The following is a 23,884-nucleotide window of genomic DNA, read 5'->3' as shown; positions in this document are numbered from 1 at the left end:
CTGCTGTCAACATGAGAGCACAACTTAGCTCCAAAAGTGGTTATCAAATCAAATGTATTTATATAGCCCTTCTTACATCAGCTGATATCTCAAAGTGCTGTACAGAAACCCAGCCTAAAACCCCAAACAGCAAGCAATGCAGGTGTAGAAGCACAGTGGTTAGGAAAAACTCCCTAGAAAGGCCAAAACCTAGGAAGAAACCTAGAGAGGATCCAGGCTATGAGGGGTGGCCAGTCCTCTTCTGGCTGTGCCGGGTGGAGATTATAACAGAACATGGCCAAGATGTTCAAATGTTCATAAATGACCAGCATGGTCAAATAATAATAATCACAGTAGTTGTCGAGGGTGCAACAAGTCATCACCTCAGGAGTAAATGTCAGTTGGCTTTTCATAGCCGATCATTGAGAGTATCTCTACCGCTCCTGCTGTCTCTAGAGAGTTAAAAACAGCAGGTCTGGGACAGGTAGCACGTCCGGTGAACAGGTCAGGGTTCCATAGCCGCAGGCAGAACAGTTAACTGGAGCAGCAGCACGGCCAGGTGGACTGAGGACAGCAAGGAGTCATCATGCCAGGTAGTCCTGAGGCATGGTCCTAGGGCTCAGGTCCTCCGAGAGAGAGAAAGAAAGAGAATTAGAGAGAGCATACTTAAATTCACACAGGACACTGGATAAGACAGGAGAAGTACTCCAGATATAACAAACTGACCCTAGTCCCCCGACACAAACTACTGCAGCATAAATCCTGGAGGCTGAGACAGGAGGGGTCAGGAGACACTGTGGCCCCATCCGATGATACCCCCGGACAGGGCCAAACAGGAAGGATATAACCCCACCCACTTTGCCAAAGCACAGCCCCCACACCATTAGAGGGATATCTTGAACCACCAACTTACCATCCTGAAACAAGGCCGAATATAGCCCGCAAAGATCTCCGCCACGGCACAACCCAAGGGGGGGGTGCCAACCCAGACAGGAAGATCACGTCAGTGACTCAACCCACTCAAGTGACGCACCCCTCCTTGGGACGGCATGAAAGAGCACCAGTAAGCCAGTGACTCAGCCCCTGTATCAGGGTTAGAGGCAGAGAATCCCAGTGGGGAGAGGAGAACCGGCCAGGCAGAGACAGCAAGGGCGGTTCGTTGCTCCAGAGCGTTTCCGTTCACCTTCACACTCCTGGGCCGACTACATTCAATCATATGACCCACTGAAGAGATGAGTCTTCAGTAAAGACTTAAAGGTTGAGACCGAGTCTGCGTCTCTCACATGGGTAGGCAGACCATTCCATAAAAATGGAGCTCTATAGGAGAAAGCCCTGCCTCCAGCTGTTTGCTTAGAAATTCTAGGGACAATTAGGAGGCCTGCGTCTTGTGACCGTAGCGTACGTGTAGGTATGTACGGCAGGACCAAATCGGAAAGATAGGTAGGAGCAAGTCCATGTAATGCTTTGTAGGTTAGCAGTAAAACCTTGAAATCAGCCCTTGCCTTAACAGGAAGCCAGTGTAGGGAGGCTAGCACTGGAGTAATATGGTCACATTTTTGGGTTCTAGTCAGTGCTAAATACGACTGCTAGAATCCTAACTGAAGTTTATTTAGTGTTGTAGCCGGAAAATAGAACATTGCAGTAGTCTAACCTAGAAGTAACAAAAGCATGGATAAATTATTCTGCATCATTCTTGGACAGAAAGTTTCTGATTTTTGCAATGTTACGTAGATGGAAAAAAGCTGTCCTTGAAACAGTCTTGATATGTTCGTCTGCATGCTGATAGTTAATTCAGAGCTATTCAGGGGCTAGCTACACTACAAACAACATTTTACCAGGTTCCTGTGAAGCAATTGTAGTGGCAGTCCACCACAATATACCCAATAGTTTCCTGATTAGCAAGGGGTAGTCTGTTTTAATGTCATTGTGTATTAGAAACACAGTTTGAGATCATTCTGAAGGGATCTCGCCAGTGGTTGAATGGGGAATTGGGCTTCCCGGGAAAATGTTGTCCAAGGTTGCAATAGTAACCTTACTGAATGGTCAATGGGAAGAAAGAAAAAAACACATTGAATTTAGCGGTATAGATTTTGTTATTATGTATGAGCAAGAGAACACAGCCATGGCAAAATGCATAGAATTGCAGGAAATTAGCTTTAAAACTGCCACATGTGGTCTACACCTCCAAGATGGGGGGCCTCTAAACATTTTTCTCTGAAAATTAGGGGACTGCGCCCTCTGCCACGCCCACAACCTAATCTATGATGTTGATGGTGATGGTGATTTGAACACTTGTCCTCATAAGAAGTGCTCTAAATGTCACTCCCGCTAAAGCCCGTGTGTAAAATGTGTTATTTTGTGCATTTTCCTTTTATCTCCTCTTCATTTTGCTGATAAAGCTTTTCTCTCAGCATTTTTAGCATTTCATAAACAGCTGAATTAGACAACTTTTCCTTAAAGGGACAGTGGGATGAAAATGTAGCCTGTTCTGACTATCCTGTCATTACACTGAGCTCACAACCTGCAATATGCAAGTTATTTTCTTTCACGAGTCAGTCATACGTGTTTTTCTTCAATCTTGTGGACAGCTAAGACATGGATGTATTATTACTGATTTGAAAAGTTGGGTCAGGGTGTACTCTAGCTAAAATACATCATATTTTACTGGGCCACTCAGGAAGTGCGATCAGTAAGGTAGGCCACGCCTGTTTGCTGATCCACTTAGTGTTCTGGAAGGACGCTGAAGAACATTTGTGCATTCTACAGGTGTGTGTTTTCTGGAGCTGGGTCATAGTGAGGCAGCAGAGATGAGGCATAGTGATTTTTAGTATGGCCCATGGGACAGAAGTTAGCTAGAGTTTGGTCGTGGAGCCAGCCAGGCCTGTTGTATTGTACCACTGCCGCAGAGGGATACGCGGCAGCAACTTCCACTAAACAATTCATCATCAGACATTCGGATCTAATTTGAGCTTCAAACCACATTTTATTTGTTATATGCGCCGAATACAACCGAATACAATTTGAGTAGACCTTACCGTGAAATGCTTACTTACAAGCCCTTAACCATCAATGTAGTTTATGAAAAACAAGAGTAAATATTTACTAAATAAACTAAACAATAAAATAACAATAATGAGGCTATATACAGGGGTACTGAATTAGATGTAAAATCTCCTGCAAAAACTTCAAAATGAATAACAGAATTCTTGATTTATCTTAGATTAATTCTGACTATTTTGATTAAGTGTATACTGGCTAGAGCTTCTCAAAATGGACAAACAGTACTATTGCGCTTTTTCAAGCGACGATCTTAATAAGGATCGTACCCTTTTTTTCTTTCTTTTTTGCCTAAAATGAGCTACCCAAATCTAACTGCCTGTAGCTCAGGACCTGAAGCAAGGATATGCATATTCTTAATACCATTAAGGAAACACTTTGAAATTTGTGTAAATGTGAAATTAATGTGGGAGAATATAACACATTAGATATGGTAAAAGGTAAGATAATTTGTTCCATCTTTGAAATGGAAGAGAAAAGGCATACTTTCAGATAGGAGTCTAGATGTAATTTTAGCCACCAGATGGCAGCAGTGTATGTGCAAAGTTTGACTGTTCCAGTGAAGAATTACATTACTGCACAATATTTTATATTGTTTGCCCAAATGTGCCGAATTTGTCAATTGATACATTTTCAAGTACAAAACTATAGAGAACATACAAAAATTATATGGTAATAAAACATTTACGTTTACTCACTCCCATGAATGTCATACATGATGAATAATTAGCTTATACACTAACTTTCAAACCTAGATAGCTGGGCGGGGTGGGTGTGGAGCCAGAGACAGCAATGGGGTCAAAATGTAGACCCCAGTCCCTACATTTGAACATAAAAATATATTTTATCAAACAAAACTATGCTACATTTTATTTCTGGGACCCTCAGGATGACAAACACAGAGCAAGATTACTGAATGTAAGTACAATATTTACCTTCAGAAGTGAATGTATCAAACTAGTTGCCATGATACAAGTTTTTTGTTGTTGTGCGCTCTCAAACAATTTTTTTCACTGTAATAGCTACTGTTATTTTGACACTGCAGTTAGATTAACAAGAATTTAAGCTTTCTGCCCATAAAAGACATGTCTATGTCCCGGAAAGCACTTTGTGTTACCAAACTTACTGAAGGCATTGTTAAAATGATTAAATTCTGTTCTTGAATTTGCCTTTCAATAGACGATTTGCCCATTAGAGAGAATGTAATTTTATCACTCTCATTTCTTGTGAACGCCCCTCCCCACAGCACTTATGTCCCCATCATCTCTGTTATCTTTTTAGGGCTGCAATCCCGTTAACGGGATCGATATGACAACAGCCAGTGAAAGTGCAGGGCGCCAAATTCAAACAACAGAAATCTCATAAATATAATTCCTCAAACATACAACTATTTTATACAATTTTAAAGGTAATCTTGTTGTTAATCCCACCACAGTGTCTGATTTCAAAAAGGCTTTACAGCGAAAGCACCACAAACGATTATGTTAGGTCACCGCCAAATCACAGAAAAACACAGCCATTTTTCCAGCCAAAGACAGGAGTCACAAAAAGCAGAAATAGAGATAAAATGAATCACTAACCTTTGATGATCTTCATCAGATGACAGGACTTCATGTTACACAATACATCTATGTTTTGTTCGGTAAAGTTCATATTTATATTAAAAAATCTCAGTATACATTGGCGCGTTATGTTCAGTAGTTCCAAAAACATCCGGTGATTTTGCAGAGAGCCACATCAATTTCCAGAAATACTCATAATAAATGTTATACATGGAATTTTAGATCCACTTCTCCTTAATTCAACCGCTGTGTCAGATTTCAAAAAAGCTTTACGGAAAAAGCAAACCATGCAATAATCTGAGGTCGGCACTCAGAGCCCAATCAAGACCAAAATATATCCACCATATTGTGCAGTCAACAGAAGTCAGAAATAACATTATAAATAATCACGTACCTTTGATGATCATCAGAATGCAGATTTGTTCGATAATGTCCATCATTTATGTCCAAATAGCTACTTTTGTTAGCGCGTTTGGTAAACAAATCCAAAGTCACGAAGTGCGTTCACTAAAAGCAGAAGAAATGTCAAAAAGTTCCGTAACAGTCAGTAGAAACATGTCAAACGATGTATAGAATCAATCTTTAGGATGTTTTTAACATAAATCTTCAATAATGTTCCAACAGGAGAATTCCTTTGTCTTCAGAAGTGCGATGGAACAGAGCTCGCTCTCACATGAACGTGCATGGCCAGCGCATGTTCAGGTTATGGTAGACCTTACTCAATCCCCTCTCATTCGGCCCCCCTTCACAGTAGAAGCATCAGACAAGGTTCTAAAGACTGTTGACATCTAGTGGAAGCCTTAGGAAGTGCAAAATGACCCATATCCCACTGTGTATTCGATAGGCGATGAGTTGAAAACCTACAAACCTCAGATTTCCCACTTCCTGCTTGGATTTTTTCTCAGGTTTTTGCCTGCCATATGAGTTCTGTTATACTCACAGACATCATTCAAACAGTTTTAGAAACTTCAGATTGTTTTCTATCCAATACAAATAATAATATGCATATATTAGCAACTGGGACTGAGAAGCAGGCAGTTTACTCTGGGCACCTCTGGGCACCTTTTCATCCAAGCTACTCAATACTGCCGCTGCAGCCATAAGAAGTTATACCAGCCTGCCTTACTGGTGATGATGACCTTAATTTAACCAGTTAGAAATGTATTTTTGTGTCATCCAGCATGTAGCAGTTACATGTCTACCTGTCATGGTACATCCATACCGCTACTGCTGGTAGTGGAACAGGCAGGGCCAAGCCAGGTGCAGACAAAGCATGCAGTGACAGTGAGGAAGGATGGTGATGGGGCAGCCACAGCACCACATCTCTGGGCCTGGTGCCCATGATGTGATCCAGAGAACAGAGGTCTGATTGACCCGCTCTAACCAGCCCTCAGGCTCCCATCAATGACCCATTTGAAAGACCAGCAGGCCACTGTCTGTACGGTTGGAGCCTTCCTTGTCATGTGAGGTCAGATTCCATTCCAGTGGCCCAGAGTGGCAAAGCTGGTCCCTCAATAGTCTTCTTTAGCCAATGCTCTGGTCAAGGTTACATTCTTTATCCTCTTGGATCTAACAGCTGACAGTCTCAGTCTGGGTTTTATTGGGATTTAAAAAATGTGGGGTGTTATTAGAATAAGGTCATCCATCTTCCACTGAATTTTAGTTTAAAGAGTTCAAATGTGGATTTAACTTCGACTGTCTCAACTAATATTGTTATGAGGGTCTTCAAATGCGATCCCTCGTTGAGGATTTATCTTGCAATGTTTTACCTTTGAGCTTTGCATGGAACTCCAGGACTTGTATGGGAGTGCAACCACTACCAGAGAAGCTGGGATGTTGTTTCCATCCCAGAGTGAGGAGCTCTGGTACTGGGCCAGTCTGATTCTGACCAGGCCACGTGCGGTGACGGTCCTCTCCCAGGACTGGTAATCCCTCCCTGTGCAGCATGCTGCTGGTGGACAGGCTGGGCATGGGGCTGGGGCCCTGGGCTTGGCTGGACCAGTGGGCCTGGTACAGGGCCTGCCAGGAGTGTGAGCTTGACTATCTGAGGCTGGAGGAACCAGACGGTGTGTTGAGTTCCACCGACGGGAGAAGGGGGCCGTGTGTAACCTAGAAGAAGTCCAGTTTCTTTTATGCTGTTATTTTCCATCTCAAAAGGTTGAGTGGGTGGTGGTACATACCTCCTTTGTATGCTCTTTGATGTAGACACCATCAATGGGGTTGTTGTACATTTGGCCCATGTTGTCTAGCTGTATTTAATTTAACACTAGATCTAAGACATCAGGGGGTATTTGTCTCTACAGAGAGGGTGAAACTGCCTATGGGGTAGGCCTATAATAGTGACAGATGCCTATGGGGTAGGCCTATATTGGTGACAGATGCCTATATTAGTAACAGATGCCTATAGGTTAGGCCTATATTAGTTACAAATGCCTATGGGGTTACATTGCCGATGCTCCTTCACAACCCTTCTCTTTGGCCCTGGTTGAGGTGAGAGATGGGTGTAGCCTGGGAGGCTGGAAAGAAGGAACTAGGGCAGTGGCTGTTAAATTTAGCTCCACAGGCCCCACGGCTGCAGGTAGAGAGCAGCTTTGTACTCTGAGCTGTTTTGGGCTTGGAGCGCCAGGGGTGGGCGGAGTCGGAGATGCTGCACTACTCAGCAGTTAAGTTTCACACTTTTCTTTTAAAAAAGGGGACATGTCAGAGAGGGGAAGAGAGCAGGAGAGATCCTCATTTCTAGCAGCCGTGTTTGTGTAGTGCCATGCAAGGGTTACATTGGGACTCTTCTTAATGCTGCGGTGGTCTACTTACTGAAGATGCAAAACTGAAATATCTCAGGAAGCTGAGTTCTTTTTAAAAATCCGTTATGATGAGGAAGTTCATGGGGTTGATCATGATGATGATGTTTGTCCATCATGTAATACCGAAGTGTGTGTTGTGTGATTGCAGACGAGCCGGCTAGCCCTAGTGTTGACCATGAGGCCACGTCCATTCCTGCTTCCGCCGTGATATCTGGCGTTCCAGCCATACTCCCCCTGAACCCAAGCACCTCCCCGTGCACTTTCATTCGCCGACAGCTGTCACATGACCAAGGTAAGAGGTACTCTGGGGGTGGGCTCCTGGTTGTCATGGTTATGGTGCAGATACAGTTCTGTCTGTTGCTGTGTTAATGCTGTTGTCTGTTTCAGTCACTGGTGACATCTGAAACATGGTACCCTATCCCGTATGTAGTGCACTAATGTTAACCACATCCCCATGGGCAAAAGTACTGCACTATATAGGAAATACTACCGTTTCAGCCAACTCCATTGTGTTGTTTTCTGAGAATGCATGACATTGACCCAGTTCTTTGAACAGGCTTGAAAGCAGTGAGGATGTCTCCTCCATCAGTGCCGAATCACTTTGAAGTAAAATTTGCAGTGTGTCATTGCTTAGATATCCCATTCACTTTGGGCTGCGCATTTCAACACAATTCCGTCCTGAAAATACATTTGACCGGTCATGTTTATCGGTCTGTAGGTTAATTTGCATAATTTTTGTGGAATTAAATTGCCCTGTGTATTTTTGTTAGTCTTTGTGCATTTTATTTATCACACGCACAGCTTACAGAGCCTAGTTTGAGGAGCGGAATAGCCTACCGCCTGTCAGACAGCTTACAGAGCCTAGTTTGAGGAGCGGAATAGCCTACCACCTGTCAGACAGCTTACAGAGCCTAGTTTGAGGAATGGAATAGCCTACCACCTGTCAGACAGCTTACAGAGCCTAGTTTGAGGAGCGGAATAGCCTACCACCTGTCAGACAGCACCAGAGTAGCTCCTCAAGGCTACTGGAGTGAAGCCTGCTTTTGGAAGCTCAGTCACTGCACAACATGTAACAACTCTATATGCGATCTCGTGTTAAATTTGGTGGCCACAATTAAAAAGGAGCTATTTTTATTTCTCAATCTCAACTTGTAAAGCGTGTCTCCCATTCACCATTAGGAGGCATAACTATAGCCTGCCTACTGTCAGTGGTCACCACCACTTTGCAATGTGAGCTTGAGGCAGTAGACCTGTTTGAAACCTGATCATTTTACTTCAAGTAATGAGGCATATCTTACCTTGTTCGAAGTAGCCTCGTGAAAATCCATCCATAGAGACGTGGAGGCAATTATTTAATAAAGTCTTCCTCCAGCATTTCTCTCCTGTTCTATTGGTTTTCATATCAACTTTCTTTCATTGTCCAGAAGCCAAAGGCACAATCCTAGTCATATAGCAACCCATCATGGTAGTTGCTCTTTCTAAGTTTCTAACAGCGATGTTCATCCCTGTCACGTATGGAACTGCTCACATTAGGTCTGCTGTTTACAACTGTGTTTTCCGCTAATTGTATTTGGGTAAATGTTTGAAAAAGACGTTTTATCTGCTTCATTACAGGAGTTGCATGTTCAATAACAGGCTACAGCATTTTGACTGTAAGACAATAGGCTTGCTATTGTTGCATGTTTTCATTAAGCTGATAATAAAAAATGTCCGGTCCTTGTATGCATGCATAGTATCAGAGAGGAAGAGGCGATGCGAAAGATTTCACTCTCGACAAAATCTGTCCAAAATAAGCCCAATGCGTTTCAATGGACTTATTTTGGGCCCCAGCTTGTCGACTGCCTTCCCGCCGTCACCTCCCATTGTTAGGGCGGAAACATACGCATCTCATCATTATATACAGATATCTGATAGCATTTTCTGTTGGTCAAGTAATTTTACCGTTGGAGAATTTTTTTTACTTTTTGTTAACTGGTTAATGAGGGTCAGTTAGTCGGCAGAAAAATGGGCCGAATTTGAATCTCTAGTCCTGTGATATTGAGCTCTAATACCACCACTGACGCTCACCAATAACACTCAGCTGGAACATCACTCTGCCCTGACTCCTTAAAACACTTATGTACCCCTGTTGCCATGACACAGCCCCTCACACTGTCGTTGTATACATCTTCCGTTCTCAAGAGTCCCTCAGAAATGCTATCCTGGAGTCTGATGCTTCGACCAAACAAGAGCGGTCCAAATCCTGCGACGAGGGTCTGGATAACTACAGAGAGGAAGGCAGAGGGTAAGTCCCTTTTTGAAATTTGGTCTTATTTCTCATGATACTCTTTTTCCAATGGTTCTCTGTTCATCCTCCTAATATCTGCCGTTTTGTCCCCTCCTTCTCTCGGTCTCCAGCCGGTCCAACAGTAAACACATGCCTGGACTGAGAGGCCTAAGAAAGGTGAGGACACGGATCAATCCAGGATTAATTAACCACAACATGTTGGCTGTGTTTATAACAACTGTAAAGGGTTGGTTTATCCATGACATGTTGGCTGTGTTTATAATGTATGTTAAATTGCTAGGGACTATTATGATTAAGGTATTCTGCTTTTACCCACATTGAGTGCCTAACGGTGTGACAAGCTGCTACTTTTATTACATTTGTTTTTAATTCAGTCTTTGTACTCTCCCTGAGCTTTGATGCTCCTGAGACTCCTGGGGATTGACGCTCTTTAAGAGTACAGGCTCGCTGTTTCTGCTGATACTCCTATTGGTGTGTGTGTGTGTGTGTGTGTGTGTAGGCTCTGGATGGACACAAGTCGTCTGATGACTCTGGTTCCAGAAGGGACTCCTCTTCAGATATCTTCAGTGACTCTTCTAAAGAAGGCTGGCTCAACTTCAGGCAGCTCAACACTGAGAAGAGCAAGGTATATGTTTGTATATTGTCAAATCATGTGGAGGTCTACTGTGCTAGTCTGGTTACAATCCACCATAGATGCTGGAAAGGACAATGTGAAACAAAAATATCCACAATAGTGTGAAAAAGAAAACATGCACGCCCACCCCCACACTGCAAACAATTTTGATCTTCACGCAGAGCCTTATCTCAACGTTTCTCTCTCGCTCGCTCTTTCTCTCCCCAACTCTCTGTAGCGTGTGGGCGGGGGTTCGAGGTCGTGGAAGCAGATGTATGCTGTGCTGCGAGGCCACGCCCTCACGCTCTACAAGGACAAGAAGGATGGCGTCTCTCATGCCTCCTCCCACTCCCAGTCCGACGACAACCCACAGCCAATCAGCATCAAGGCCTGCCTGATTGACATCTCCTACAGCGACACAAAACGCAAGAACGTGCTGCGGCTGACCACGTCGCACTGCGAGTACCTGTTCCAGGCGGAGGGCAGGGATGACATGCTGTCCTGGATCAGAGTCATCCAGGAGAATAGTAATCTGGATGATGAGGTGGGTTCTTCTGGGAAAGACGCTACGCTCTAATCTACTGCATTACTAATCTCATTATAATCACACGATGTCATTGTAATGTGTTTCAATTCCTTGGTGTCCAATCTTAGATTGAATCATTCTTTGCTGAGCACATGTTTTTATCCAAAGTGACTCACATACAGTAGCTAGCATTTATACCAAGATTCAGGTGCCCAGGTCATAACCTTACCTCACGGCAGTTGTTTGAAATGCCTGTGTCCTTTTTTTGAAGCAGTCACTTGTGAGTAGCCTGCATTTGCACTTCTTGGATCTCATTTACACCAGTCATTGTCCTTGGTCACTAGAAGAAACAATAGATTTTGGACAGAGAGACTAAACCATCTTTGTTCACCGCTCCTGTCCTTGGGTTAACTGCTATGAAGAGTTTGTCCGGTTGCCTTGGTGTTCCTGTTCTGTGGGTAGACTGACTACTACTGCCTTAAAGTAACAATGTCAAACCATTTTAACACTAGGGACAGTTTCCCTAACATAGATTAAGCCTATTCCTGAAAAAGCATTGAACATGTATTTTACTCCAGAATTATGCTTAAACTGTCTGCGGAAACTACCCCTTGACTACTCATGCTTACTGTATGTATGATACCACTAGGCTACAGAAAATACAAAAACATCCCCTGCTGGACTCTAACAAGAATGTTTTACTGTTGCTGTTCTATCACTTCATCTTGGTTGTATGGTAACTTGTCTGTTGGCCTGTGAAATGAGCTAACAGTGCACTTGCTTGTTCAGCTGTTTGCCCCGTGTCTTTGTCTGTGGTCTCAGTCTCCCACAGAGTCTCACTACTGGGGACCAGCCCATGACTTCTAAATAGCACAAACAGGATTCAGTGTGGTAAACTACTAAATCGTATTCACTTTAAACTCTCTACACAAACGGTAGATCAGTGATTAACCCTTTAGGTTTGATTCTTTACATGGACTGACTTTGTTGTCTATGATGTGTTTCAGAATGCTGGTATAACTAGCCAGGACCTGATCAGCAGAAAGATCAGAGAGTACAACACCATGATGAGGTATGCAGCCTGACACATGCCCTCTTTATTTGACCCACAATGCAATGTCCTTTTAGACCTACTCCTATGCACAAGCCATTAAAGTCACACACACATAGTATTATTGAATGTACTAGAATATCTGTCTCTGTGTTGGATCCAGTGCCCCCAGCACCAAGACTGAGCCTTCCCCTAAAACCTCCCGGCAGTCCCTCAGTATCAGACACACCCTCCTGGGGGGGAAGGGAGAAGGCAAGAGCCCACACTCACCCAAAACAGGAGAGAGGGGTAAGATTACAACAAAGGGCTTAAAGCAAGGGATTACATTTACCACCAGTAGACATGCTGTGTCCTTTCCAAACAGCTGAAGAGGAGTGCATAGTGCCGACGTTGTAGCTATTCTACACAGTAAAGGTGCACATTACACGACAACGGTAGACAGTACATATAGTAGGCCTTCATGTAGAAATGTTATTGAAAATGTTTATCTATGGCTGTCTGCAGAAGCAGCTGTTGACCCTCCAGTAGCTAGTGTGGTTTGAGTGTGTATCTTTAATGTGGATTAGCTCTGACACGGCTGCTTTGTGTGTGTTCTGTCAGATGACTCCAGTCCTCCACGGGATAAGGCTGCCTGGAGGAGGGGCATCCCCGGCATCATGAGGAAGCCCTTTGAGAAGAAGGCCACAGCTGGGGTCACCTTTGGGGTGCGCCTCGATGACTGCCCATCTGCACAGACCAACAGGGTAAGTGAGAGAGTGCGTGTGTTCACATGTGAGAAAGACATGGTGGAAATGATGTTGAATGAATTGAGCATGTGTTTTGTTCCCCTTTGATGGTCTTACATTTACGAGGTTTAAGTTCTACTTCATGTTTATAAAAGGGGTATCTATTTATTTGTTTCTTGATTCATCCAATATGTATAATGCTAAAGGCTTTATGCCGTGTAGTTTGTTCCCCTCATCGTGGAGGTGTGCTGTAAGCTGGTAGAGGAGAGGGGGCTGGAGTACACTGGGATCTACAGAGTACCAGGGAACAACGCTGCCATCTCCAGCATGCAGGAGGAGCTGGACAATAAAGGACTGATGAGTGACATAGACATCCAAGAAGATGTGAGTGACACACACATATACAGACAGACACACACCAACCTCTCCTTGTCCTAGTCTGTAATCCCCACATGTTTTAAGCTGACCACCATCATTCCTGTTCCCAAGAACTCTAAGGCTTCATGCCACAATGACTACTGCCCAGTAGCACTCACTTCTGTAACCATGAAGCGCTTTGAGAAGCTGGTTATGGTACATATTAACTCCACCATCCAAGATACCCTAGACCCACTCCAATTTGCATACCACCCCAACAGATCCATAGATGACGCAATCTCAATTGCTCTCCACACTGCCCTCACCCACCTAGATAAGAGGAATACCTATGTGAGAATGCTGTTCATTGACTACAGCTCAACGTTCAACACCATTGTCCCCTCCCAAGTTCGTCACCAAGCTTTGGACTCTGGGTCTGAACACCTCCCTCTGCAACTGGATCCTGGACCTCCTGACGGGCCGACCCCAGGTGGTGAGGGTAGGCAACGTCACCTCCACCGCGCTGACCCTCAACACATTGGCCCCACAGGGATGTGTGCTTAGTCCCCTCCTGTACTCTCCATTTACCCACGACTGAGTGGCCACGCACGACTTCAACACCATCAAGTTTGCTGACGACGCAACGGTGGTAGGCCTGATCACCGACGACGATGAGGCAGACTACAGGGAGGAGGTCAGTGCCCTGGCAGTGTGGTCCCAGAACAACAACCTCTCCCTCAACGTAAGACCAAGGAGCTGATGGTGGTCTACAGGAAAGAGGGGGGGGGGGGGGATTATGCCCACATTGACGGGGCTGCAGTGGAGCAGGTCGAGAGCTTCAAGTTCCTTGGTGTCCAAATCACTAAAGACTTAAAATGGTCCAAACACACACGCAGAGTTTGGCATGGGCTCTCAAATCCTCAAAGTTCTACAGCTCTACCATTGAGAGCATTTTGACTGGCTGCATCACTGCCTGGTCTTGCAATAGCACCGCCCTCGATCGCATGGCTCTACAGAGGGTGGTGCGGACAGCCCAGTACATCACTGGGGCCGCGCTCCTTGCCATCCAGGACATCTATATCAGGCGGTGTGAAAGGAAGGCCTGGAAAATTGACTCCAAACGAAGCCATAGACTATTCTCCCTGCTTCCGCATGGCAAGCGGTACCGGTGTATCAAGTCTGGTACCAACAGCTCTTTAATAATTTCTATCCCCAAGCAATAAGACTGATAAATAGCTAACAGAATAGCTACACGGACTATCTGAGTCTACCTTGTATCTTTATTGACCTTTATTTTTGCACTGTCTCTATGCACACTCACAGGGCCCTACACACACACACACACACACACAATTCAATCTGCTCACTGACACGTAATAAGCACGTACATTTATACTGACTCTACACATACAAACACACCCACTCACATACAAGCTGCTGCTACTCTGTTTATCTTATATCCTGTTGCCAAGTCACCTTACCCCTATACATATCTACCTCCATCACTCCAATATCCCTGCACATTGTAAATATGCTATTGGAACTGACCCTGTATATAGTATGCTTACTTACTTATTGTGTTACATATTTCTTATTTCTTGCTCTGTGTTACTGTTTTCTTTAACTTCTCTGGGATAGGTGGGATGGTAGCGTCCCACTTGGCCAAAATCCAGAAGAAATGTAGCGCGCCAAATTCAAATATATTACAATAAAAATCAATCTTTCATGAAATCACACATGAAAGACACCAAATTAAAGCTACACATGTTGTGAATCTAGCCAACATGTCTGATTTCAAAAAGGATTTACGGGGAAAGCACACCAAACAATTATGTTAGCTCAGTACTTAGCCACAGAAAAACACAGCCATTTTCCCAGCAAAAGATAGTAGTCACAAAAAGCAGAAATAGAGATAAAATTAATCACTAACCTTTGATGATCTTCATCAGATGACACTCATAGGACATCATGTTACACAATACATTTATGTTTTGTTCGACAATGTGCATATTTATATCCACAAATCTCGGTTTACATTGGCGCCATGTTCAGAAATGCCTCCAAAATATCCGGAGTAATTGCAGAGAGCCACGTCAAATAACAGAAATACTCATCATAAACTTTGATGAAAGATACATGTTTTACACAGAATTAAAGATACACTTGTTCTTAATGCAACCGCTGTGTCAGATTTTAAAAAAACTTTACGTAAAAAGCACACCATGCAATAATCTGAGACGGCGCTCAGATTTAACATTTCTCCGCCATGTTGGAGTCAACAGAAATATGAAATTACATAAATATTCCCTTACCTTTGATTATGTTCATCAGAATGCACTGCCAGGAATCCTAGTTCCACAATAAATCGTTATTTTGTTTGATAATGTCCATTACTTATGTCCAATTAGCTACTTTTGCTAGCATGTTTAGTACACGTGTCCAAACACTCGCGCAGATGTAGGCAAACGTCGGACGAAAACTTCAAAATGTTATATTACAAGTCGAATAAACTGGTCAAACTTAGTAGAGAATCAATCTTCAGGTTGTTGTTATCATTTATATCCAATAAGGTTCCAACCGGAGAATTCTTTTCAGTCTCCATGGAATGCATGGCGATATCATGAGGAACGCGCGTGACCAAGAAGCTGCAATCTGCCAGACCACTGACTCAAACACCTCCCATCCGGTCCCACAACACAGCATAAGCTTCATTCAGCGTTCTACAGTCTGTTGGCATCTAGTGGAAGGCGTAGGAAGTGCAAACAGATCCATATATTACAGGGAATTTAATAGGCGATGAGTTTAACAATGACCAGTCTCAGAATTCTCTCTTCCTGTTTGGATTTTGTCTCAGGTTTCTGCCTGCCATATGAGTTATGTTATACTCACAGACATCATTCAAACAGTTTTAGAAACTTCAGAGTGTTTTATATCCAATAGTAATAATAATATGCATATATTAGTATCTGGGACAGAGTAGGAGGCAGTTCACTATGGGCACGCAATTTATCCAAAAGTGAAAATGCTGCCCCCTATATCAAAGAAGTTAAGTATTACATTCTTATTGATTTATTGCGTTGTTGGGTTTTGAGTTTGCAAGAAAGGCACTTGTCTGTACTTGTGCATGTGACATTAAAACTTGAAACATACCATACCTCACAATAACGCCTTTAATGGTTTTCTCACTTGCTTTCCCTGACAGAAATGGAGGGACCTAAATGTGATCAGTAGTTTACTGAAATCCTTCTTCCGGAAACTTCCAGAACCCCTTTTTACAAATGGTGAGAGAATGAACACACAGTAAATGCATGCCTATAAAGAAAAGACAATTGGTTAAGAAAGCATTGTTAATCAATCCTAATTATTTAGTCGTGGCTGTTAAAGGAACTAAGTGGTCCTTGTATTCTATTTACAGAAAAATATGCAGATTTTATTGAAGCCAATCGAACAGAAGACGCAGTGGAGAGGTTGAAAGAGCTCAAGAGGCTGGTAAGTTACAGCTCATGCTATGAGGGTTTTATGATAGATCTATAGGAATAAGAGCTTCATGTAGTTTAGCGGTATGTTTTTGTTGCATTCAAGCATTGAAGGTTGGTTCTCTTCTCTTCGCAGATCCTTGAATTGCCTGAGCATCACTATGAAACCCTCAAATTTCTCTCTGGACACCTCAAGTTGGTCTCTGAAAACTGTGAGAAAAATAAGGTATGTCAGTGTGAGGGATAAAATGTATTTTTTTTTATAAATGGAGCCTTTTAATAGAGGCCTTGTGTATGGACTTGACTGAATGCCACTCATGTCTCCTCTCTCCCCCCAGATGGAGCCTCGTAACCTGGCCATCGTGTTTGGACCGACTCTGGTCAGGACCTCAGAGGACAACATGACCAATATGGTCAACCACATGCCAGACCAGTGCAAGATAGTGGAGAACCTCATTCAGCAGTTTGACTGGTTCTTCACTGAGGAGGGGGACGATGACCCTGTTGTACGTAGCATCTCTCTCGCCATCTCGCTACTGCTCTCTCACCCCACATACACACACACACATGCACACACCTATCTAAACACACTCGGTCATGCCACTCTCAGCTGGTAATAACACAGAATGTTCAGTGTGTGATGTAGTGGATGTTTGTTAATCTTGCTGTTTGGCTAAAGTGTTGTATGAGGTGAACATTTTTCTCTCTGCATCCCTCGTTGACTTCTTTCCTCCTCTACTTTCCTCTCCCTCATTGGATCTCTCTCCTGCAGACCTCAGTGGAACAGGAGAGTACAGTGCAGTCTCAGCCTGTGCCGAACATCGACCACCTGCTGTCCAACATCGGCCGGACCACAACAACCACCTCAGCTGCGGAAGTCTCAGGTAACTCACCTTTTTCTCACTGTTACCACACCTGGCGTGGTGCTAATGCAAGTCCTGTGACAGTTTTACCAGTATACTAATGAGCCTCAGAAATAGGGACCCAGGACATGCGTGTGTATGTTCAGAATGTACCTGTATGTATTTGTTAGTCCTAAAGTAAGAGGCTTCTTGTTTGCTTTCCATCAGATGATCTAAAGCTAAGCAAGTCTACTGAAAAGTCTCGTGCTTTTGTAAAGGCAAGCTATTTTAGCAATTCTTCAATGGAAGGATTTTCGGTTATCCAATTGGAAATTGCTGAAAATAATTTGCAAATGTTGTTAAGCCTTTTGTTAAGGTCTGTTTTGTTGTCATTCTTTTTTCATTTGCCCAAGACGATGAATTGTCTTTTACATTAGATTATTTCCCCAGTTCTCTCTTTTTGCTTTTTTATGTTTATTTTTTCCTTTGCTCATGTCATCTTTCCCCGTGCTTTCCTCTTTATGTTGAGATGAAGACTTCTTTTCTTCCCCTCCCATATAAACCCGGCATGTTCTTTCCCCTCAAACAACAAACAAACAAAACAACAGAGTGGAAGTATTAACCCTTCTGACCTCTACCCTTGGTTTGTGTGTAGTGTGTTTTTTTCTCCCCTGTCCCTGTGCAGCACTCACACATTGACCCAATCTGACACAGGCCAAGTGGGTGGCGTCAATCACTCGTTGATGTCACTGGTGGACTCTGTAATGTCAGTGGTGGACAGCTGGGACTGTAGGAAGAAGGACGATGAGTGTTGTCCCCAGTGTAGCTGCCTAGTCTGCAGAAACCCTCAGCTCTGTTAACTTGGGGTGAAACATGAAGGAGCGGGAAAAAAGAAAAACAGAAAGAAAGAGACGTCGATGTTTTGTCATTTCCTGTTGGTGTGCACGTTTTTCACATTTCTCTAAAATGAAAATACCTTATAACCTAATGGATACATACAGAGCAGTGCTTGCAGTAGTTTCTTCTGAAAGCCTTTCTGCTGTCTCTTGTCTCTAAAGCTGATCGCGAGGACAAGTAGCATGGTACGGTCAAACCACGGTTTCACTACCGCCTGCTCATGTGGCATTACTGTCATGGTGTCTGAGGGGGGGGGGGGGGTTGTAGTGGTGGGGGGCTGAGCTGGCTGTTGTCTAACACACAAATACATCTAGGAGAGATCAGAACATAGTTACACACACATTGACTAGGGAGGTTAGATGGATGCCGGTGAGATAGTAAGTAAAGTAGCTCTGATTGCTTTTGTCCCTTTCTGCCCTCCTGTCACATTTGACTCTCAGTCATACATTTGAGATGGACATCATAGGGTGAATCTCGAAGGTATTCTATTTATTGCGTGCAGTCTACTGAAAACGTTAGATGGAAGCAAGGACAGCATTGGGGGAGAAGGTCTGAGGAGATCTCTCCTTGCTTCCTCTGATATGTGAAAGAGGTGAGGAGATGATTCACGGAATCAGGAAAATACTTCTGAGATTCACCCCATGTCTTATCAATGAACCACTGTTTTTTTTCAGCATCAGAAACACCAACTACAGTCACACTGCCACCTAGCTCCTCCCTCACTGCTACGTACTTCTACCGCAACACACCGACCATCCACATCTATCAAACACCCACCTTCCCCATCAAAAACCTTGTGTAGCACACTGATATACACACCAGATTTTGGGTCAGTTCCACCTATATTCCAAATGATTAAGGTACATGGCATTTCCTATATGGAGATATTCCATGTCCAATACAGCTAACAAGAATTTAAATGGAATTGACCCCAACTCGGACACACAAAACTCGTAAATCAAGCAAACACACTTAAAGGAAAATTCCATTGTTTCATTAGTCCATTGTTGATATAGTCACAAACTGTTTTGCATGTCAGCGATCAAGTTTTGAAGATATAGAATTTTCTAAATGTAGAAATGCAGCCGTTATGATGCATTTTTCATCATCATTTCATCATTGGGAAAGTATTTAGACCCTTTGACTTTTTCCACATTTTGTTACGTTACAGCCGTGTTCTAAAATGTATTACATTGTTGTTTTTTCCCTCAACAACAATCTACACAATGACAAAAGCAAAAACAGGTTTTTATCAAAAAAATATGGAAATATTACATTTACATAAGTATTCAGACCCTTTACTCAGTACTTTACTCAGTACCCAGCTTGGCATTCAGGCCAAAAAGTTCCATCTTCTTTTCAACAGACCAGAGAATCTTGTTTCTTATGGTCTGAGAGTCTTTAAGTGCCTTTTGGCAAACTCCAAGCGGGCTTTCATGTGCCGTTTACTGAGGAGTGGCTTTCGTCTGGCCACTCTACCATAACACCCTGATTTGGTGGAGTGCTGCAAAGATGGTCGTCTTTCTGGAGGTTTCTCCCACAGAGGAACTCTGGAGTCTGAGTGACCTCCCTGACTAAGGCCCTTCTCCCCCGATTGCTCAGTTTGACCGGGTGGCCAGCTCTAGGAAGCGTCTTGGTGGTTCCAAATTACATCAATTTAAGAATGATGGAGGCCACTGTGTTCTTGGGGACCTTCAATGCTGCAAAAAAAAACGATTGGCTTGGTTTTTGCTCTGACATCCACTGTCAGCTGTGGGACCATATATAAACCGGTGTGTGCCTTTCCAAATCATGTCCAATCGATTGAATTTACCACAGGTGGACTCCAATCAAGTTGTAGAAACATCTCATGGATGATCAATGGAAACGGGATGCACCTTCGAGTCTCATAGCAAGGGATCTGAATACTTATTTGAATCAGGCGTTTTTGTTTTTTATAACATTTGCAAAAATGTAAAAAACACTTTTTGCTTTGTCATTCTGGGGTATTGTGTCGATTTGAGGATTTTTTAATTTATTTAATCAATTTGAGAATACGGCTTTAACTTAACATGCACTGTATGATTCTGCGTTTTCCATCATATGAAAAATGTATCATACCGGCTGTATATCTGTATGATGCATCAGCAATGGACTAAAGAATCAAATACCAGAAGATGTTTTTTGCGTGGAGTTTTCATTTAAGCCGTACCCCCCACCTAACACACACTATTCTGACTTGATAGTGGTAATATTTATATAGGGAATGGTTTCTTTGATAAGGTTTTTGTACGGACCTTGTTTTGTAGTGTTTGTGGTCGTCAATCATATTTAATTGACCTAACCCAGAATGTTCAAGAGTGCTACAGGGATTATAGAATAGAGTTCTAGACATATTGCACAACCTGCCCATTTTATCGTGGCTAGCCTGCATGGGTGGAACAACAGACTACAACACACAACTGTGTCCCCTTAACAGAGACGTGTTGTCATCCCTTCCTATGTGATTGTCTCTGAGATGAGAACAAATGCCCTGTTGCTGGTGGTTGACTGTGTATTGTAATCGTTTGTGACTGATGTAACCTGTGGTCCGTGATGTGTTGATGTAGTCCCTTTGGGTACGTCCTGTTATGAGCATGAGCTGCTTCCTGTCTTAGTGCACACTGCCGGGTGTTTCATCTTGTTCCTGTCATCCCTCCATTCCTGGCCGCCACCTCTTCCTCCACTCTCATGGACAGTGTCTTTCTTCTGTTTCCTTCCTTCATCTCTGTGAGCTACAAATCCCCTCTGTTGAATCTCCTGCCCCCTCACAGTGCAGGTTTCTGTCGGTCTCTTCACTGTACCCTGTGATCTGCCTACAGTCTGTCCTCTCTCCCTGACTTGATAATTGTGTTGTTCAGCAGATTGTAAATGCTTTAAAGATGTTTTCTCATGCCTTCTCCTCTCCCAGATTCAGCATGCAGTGACTCCTCCAAATCAAAGGTAAGTGGCACCACGTTTTCTGTCCATCTTTTACCTCCTATTTTTTTTTTTTGTTGCCATTTAACAGATGTTCTTATCCAGATTGATTAGCAATTGACCATTCCGTTTCAGAGCAGAATTTGAATTTATTTAACCAGGTAGGCCAGTTGAGAACAAGTTCTCATTTACAACTGCGACCTGGTCAAGATAAAGCAAAGCAGTGCGACAAAAACAACAACACAGAGTTACACATAAACAAACGTACAGTCAATAACACAACAGAAAGATCTATGTACAGTGTGTGCAAATGTAGAATAGTAGGGAGGTAAGGCGATAAATAGGCCATAGAGGTGAAATAATTACAATTTAGCATTAACACTGGAGTGATAGATGTACAAGTCGAGATACTGGGGTGCAAAAGAGCAAGAGGATAAATAACAATATGGAGATGAGGTAGTTGGATGTGCTATTTACAGATTGGCTGTGTACAGGTACAGTGATTGGTAAGCTGCTCTGACAGCTGATGCTTAAAGTTAGAGGGAGATATAAGACTACAGCTTCAGTGATTTTTGCAATTCGTTCCAGTCATTGGCAGCAGAGAACTGGAAGGAAAGGCGGCCAAAGGAAGTGTTGGCTTTGGGGATGACCAGTGAAATATACCTGCTGGAGCGCGTGCTATGGGTGGGTGTTGCTATGGTGACCAGTGAGCTGAGATAAGGCAGGGCTTTACCTAGCAAAGACTTATAGATGACCTGGAGCCAGTGGGTTTGGCGACGAATATGTAGTGAAGGCCAGCAAACGAGAGCATACACGTCGCAGTGGTGGGTAGTATATGGGGCTTTGGTGACAAAACGGATGGCACTGTGATAAACTACATCCAGTTTGCTGAATGGAGTGTTGGAGGCTATTTTGTAAAGTCAAGTATCGGTAGGATAGTCAGTTTTACGAGGGTATGTTTGGCAGCGTGAGTGAAGGAGGCGTTGTTGCAAAATAGGAAGCCGATTCTAGATTTCATTTTGTATTGGAGATGCTTAATGTGAGTCTGGAAGGAGAGTTTACAGTCTAGCCAGACGCCTAGGTATTTGTAGTTGTTCACATATTCTAAGTCAGAACCGTCCAGAGTAGTGATGCCTGTCGGGCGGGCAACAATCGGTTGAAGAGCATGCATTTAGTTTTACTAGCGTTTATAAGCAGTTGGTGGCCACTGAAGGAGTGTTGTATGGCATTGAAGCTCGTTTGGAGGTTTGATAACACAGTGTCCAAAGAAGGGCCAGATGTATACAGAATGGTGTCGTCTGCGTAGAGGTGGCTCAGAGAATCACCAGCAGCGACATCATTGATATATACAGAGAAGTGTCGGCCCGAGAATTGAACCCTGTGACACCCCCATAGAGACTGCCAGAGGTCCGGACAGCAGGCCCTCCGATGTGACACACTGAACTCTATCTCAGAAGTAGTTGGTGAACCAGGCAAAGCAGTCATTTGAGGACCCAAGGCTGTTGAGTCTGTCGATAAGAATACGGTGATTGACAGAGTCAAAAGCCTTGGCCAGGTTGATGAAGACGACTGCACAGTACTGTCTTTTATCGATGGCGGTTACTATATCGTTTAGGACGTTGAGCGTGGCTGAGGTGCACCCATGACCAGCTCGGAAACCAGATTGCATCGTGGAGAAGGTAGGGTGGGATTTGAAATGATCAGTGATCTGTTAACTTGGCTTTCGAAGATTTTAGAAAGGCAAGGCAGGATGGATATAGGTCTATAACTGTTTGGTCTAGAGTGTCTCCCCCTTTGAAGAGGGGGATGACCACGGCAGCTTTCCAATCTTTGGGGATCTCAGATGATATGAAAGAGAGGTTGAACAGGCTAGTAATGGAGGTTGCAACAGTTTAGGCTGATACTTTTAGAAAGAGAAAGTCCAGATTGTCTTGGTCAGCTGGGGGGTCTTGGGCAAGGGGGGGGGGGGGGGGGTCCAGGGCAAGTTGCTGCAGGGGGGCTGAGCTGTTGGCTGGGGTAGGAGTAGCCAGGTGGAAAGCATGGCCAGCCGTAGGAAAATGCTTCTTGAAATTATCGATTATCGTAGATTTATCGGTGGTGACAGTGTTTCCTAGCCTCAGTTCCGTGGTCAGCTGGGAGGAGGTGCTCTTATTCTCCATGGACTTTAGTGTCCCAAAACTTTTTGAATTAGTGCTGCAGGATGCAAATTTCTGTTTGGAAAAGCTAGCCTTAGCTTTCCTAACTGACTGTGTATTGGTTCCTGACTTTCCTGAAAAGTTGCATATTGCGGGGACTATTCGATGCTAATGCAGAACTCCACAGGATGTTTTTGTGCTGGTCAAGTCTGGGGTGAACCAAGGACTATATCTGTTCTTAGTTCAACATTTTTTGAATGGCGAATGCTTATTTAAGATGCGAGGAAAGCACTTTTAAAGAGCAACCAGGCACCCTCAACTGACGGGATGAGGTCACTATCCTTCCAGAATACCCGGACCAGGTCGATTAGAAAGGCCTCGCTGAAGTGTTTAAGGGAGCGTTTGACAGTGATGAGGGGTGGTCGTTTGACCACGGACCCATCGCGCAATGAGGCAGTGATCGCTGAGATCCTGGTTGAAGACAGCAGAGGTGTATTTAGAGGGCAAGTTAGTCATGATGATATCTAAGAGGGAGCCCATGGTTATGGATTTAGGGTTGTACCTGGTAGGTTCCTTAATAATTTGTGTGAGATTGAGGGTATCTAGCTTAGATTGTTGGATGGCCGGGGTGTTAAGCAT

At 43.6% G+C, this 23,884-nt stretch overlaps 1 protein-coding gene across 4 annotated transcripts in view; it reads left to right on the top strand.

The window, feature by feature from the left end:
* The window catches only part of LOC129814020 (rho GTPase-activating protein 21-like), a 73,349-nt gene that overhangs the window by 46,112 nt on the left and 3,353 nt on the right, over positions 1–23,884 (top strand). For all 4 annotated transcript variants that reach the window (XM_055866757.1, XM_055866755.1, XM_055866759.1 and 1 more), the window contains 15 exons: positions 7,548–7,691; positions 9,581–9,683; positions 9,797–9,842; positions 10,186–10,311; positions 10,538–10,843; positions 11,833–11,897; positions 12,040–12,164; positions 12,477–12,619; positions 12,824–12,985; positions 16,161–16,239; positions 16,374–16,447; positions 16,571–16,660; positions 16,773–16,940; positions 17,207–17,318; positions 21,103–21,134. In XM_055866757.1, the coding sequence (XP_055722732.1) occupies positions 7,548–7,691; positions 9,581–9,683; positions 9,797–9,842; positions 10,186–10,311; positions 10,538–10,843; positions 11,833–11,897; positions 12,040–12,164; positions 12,477–12,619; positions 12,824–12,985; positions 16,161–16,239; positions 16,374–16,447; positions 16,571–16,660; positions 16,773–16,940; positions 17,207–17,318; positions 21,103–21,134 (1,775 nt within the window). The remainder of the gene's footprint in view (positions 1–7,547; positions 7,692–9,580; positions 9,684–9,796; positions 9,843–10,185; positions 10,312–10,537; positions 10,844–11,832; positions 11,898–12,039; positions 12,165–12,476; positions 12,620–12,823; positions 12,986–16,160; positions 16,240–16,373; positions 16,448–16,570; positions 16,661–16,772; positions 16,941–17,206; positions 17,319–21,102; positions 21,135–23,884) is intronic.

Source organism: Salvelinus fontinalis, chromosome 17, assembly GCF_029448725.1.
Source record: "Salvelinus fontinalis isolate EN_2023a chromosome 17, ASM2944872v1, whole genome shotgun sequence".
Taxonomy (NCBI): Eukaryota; Metazoa; Chordata; class Actinopteri; order Salmoniformes; family Salmonidae; genus Salvelinus; species Salvelinus fontinalis.
This window is presented reverse-complemented; position numbering and strand designations above follow the sequence as displayed.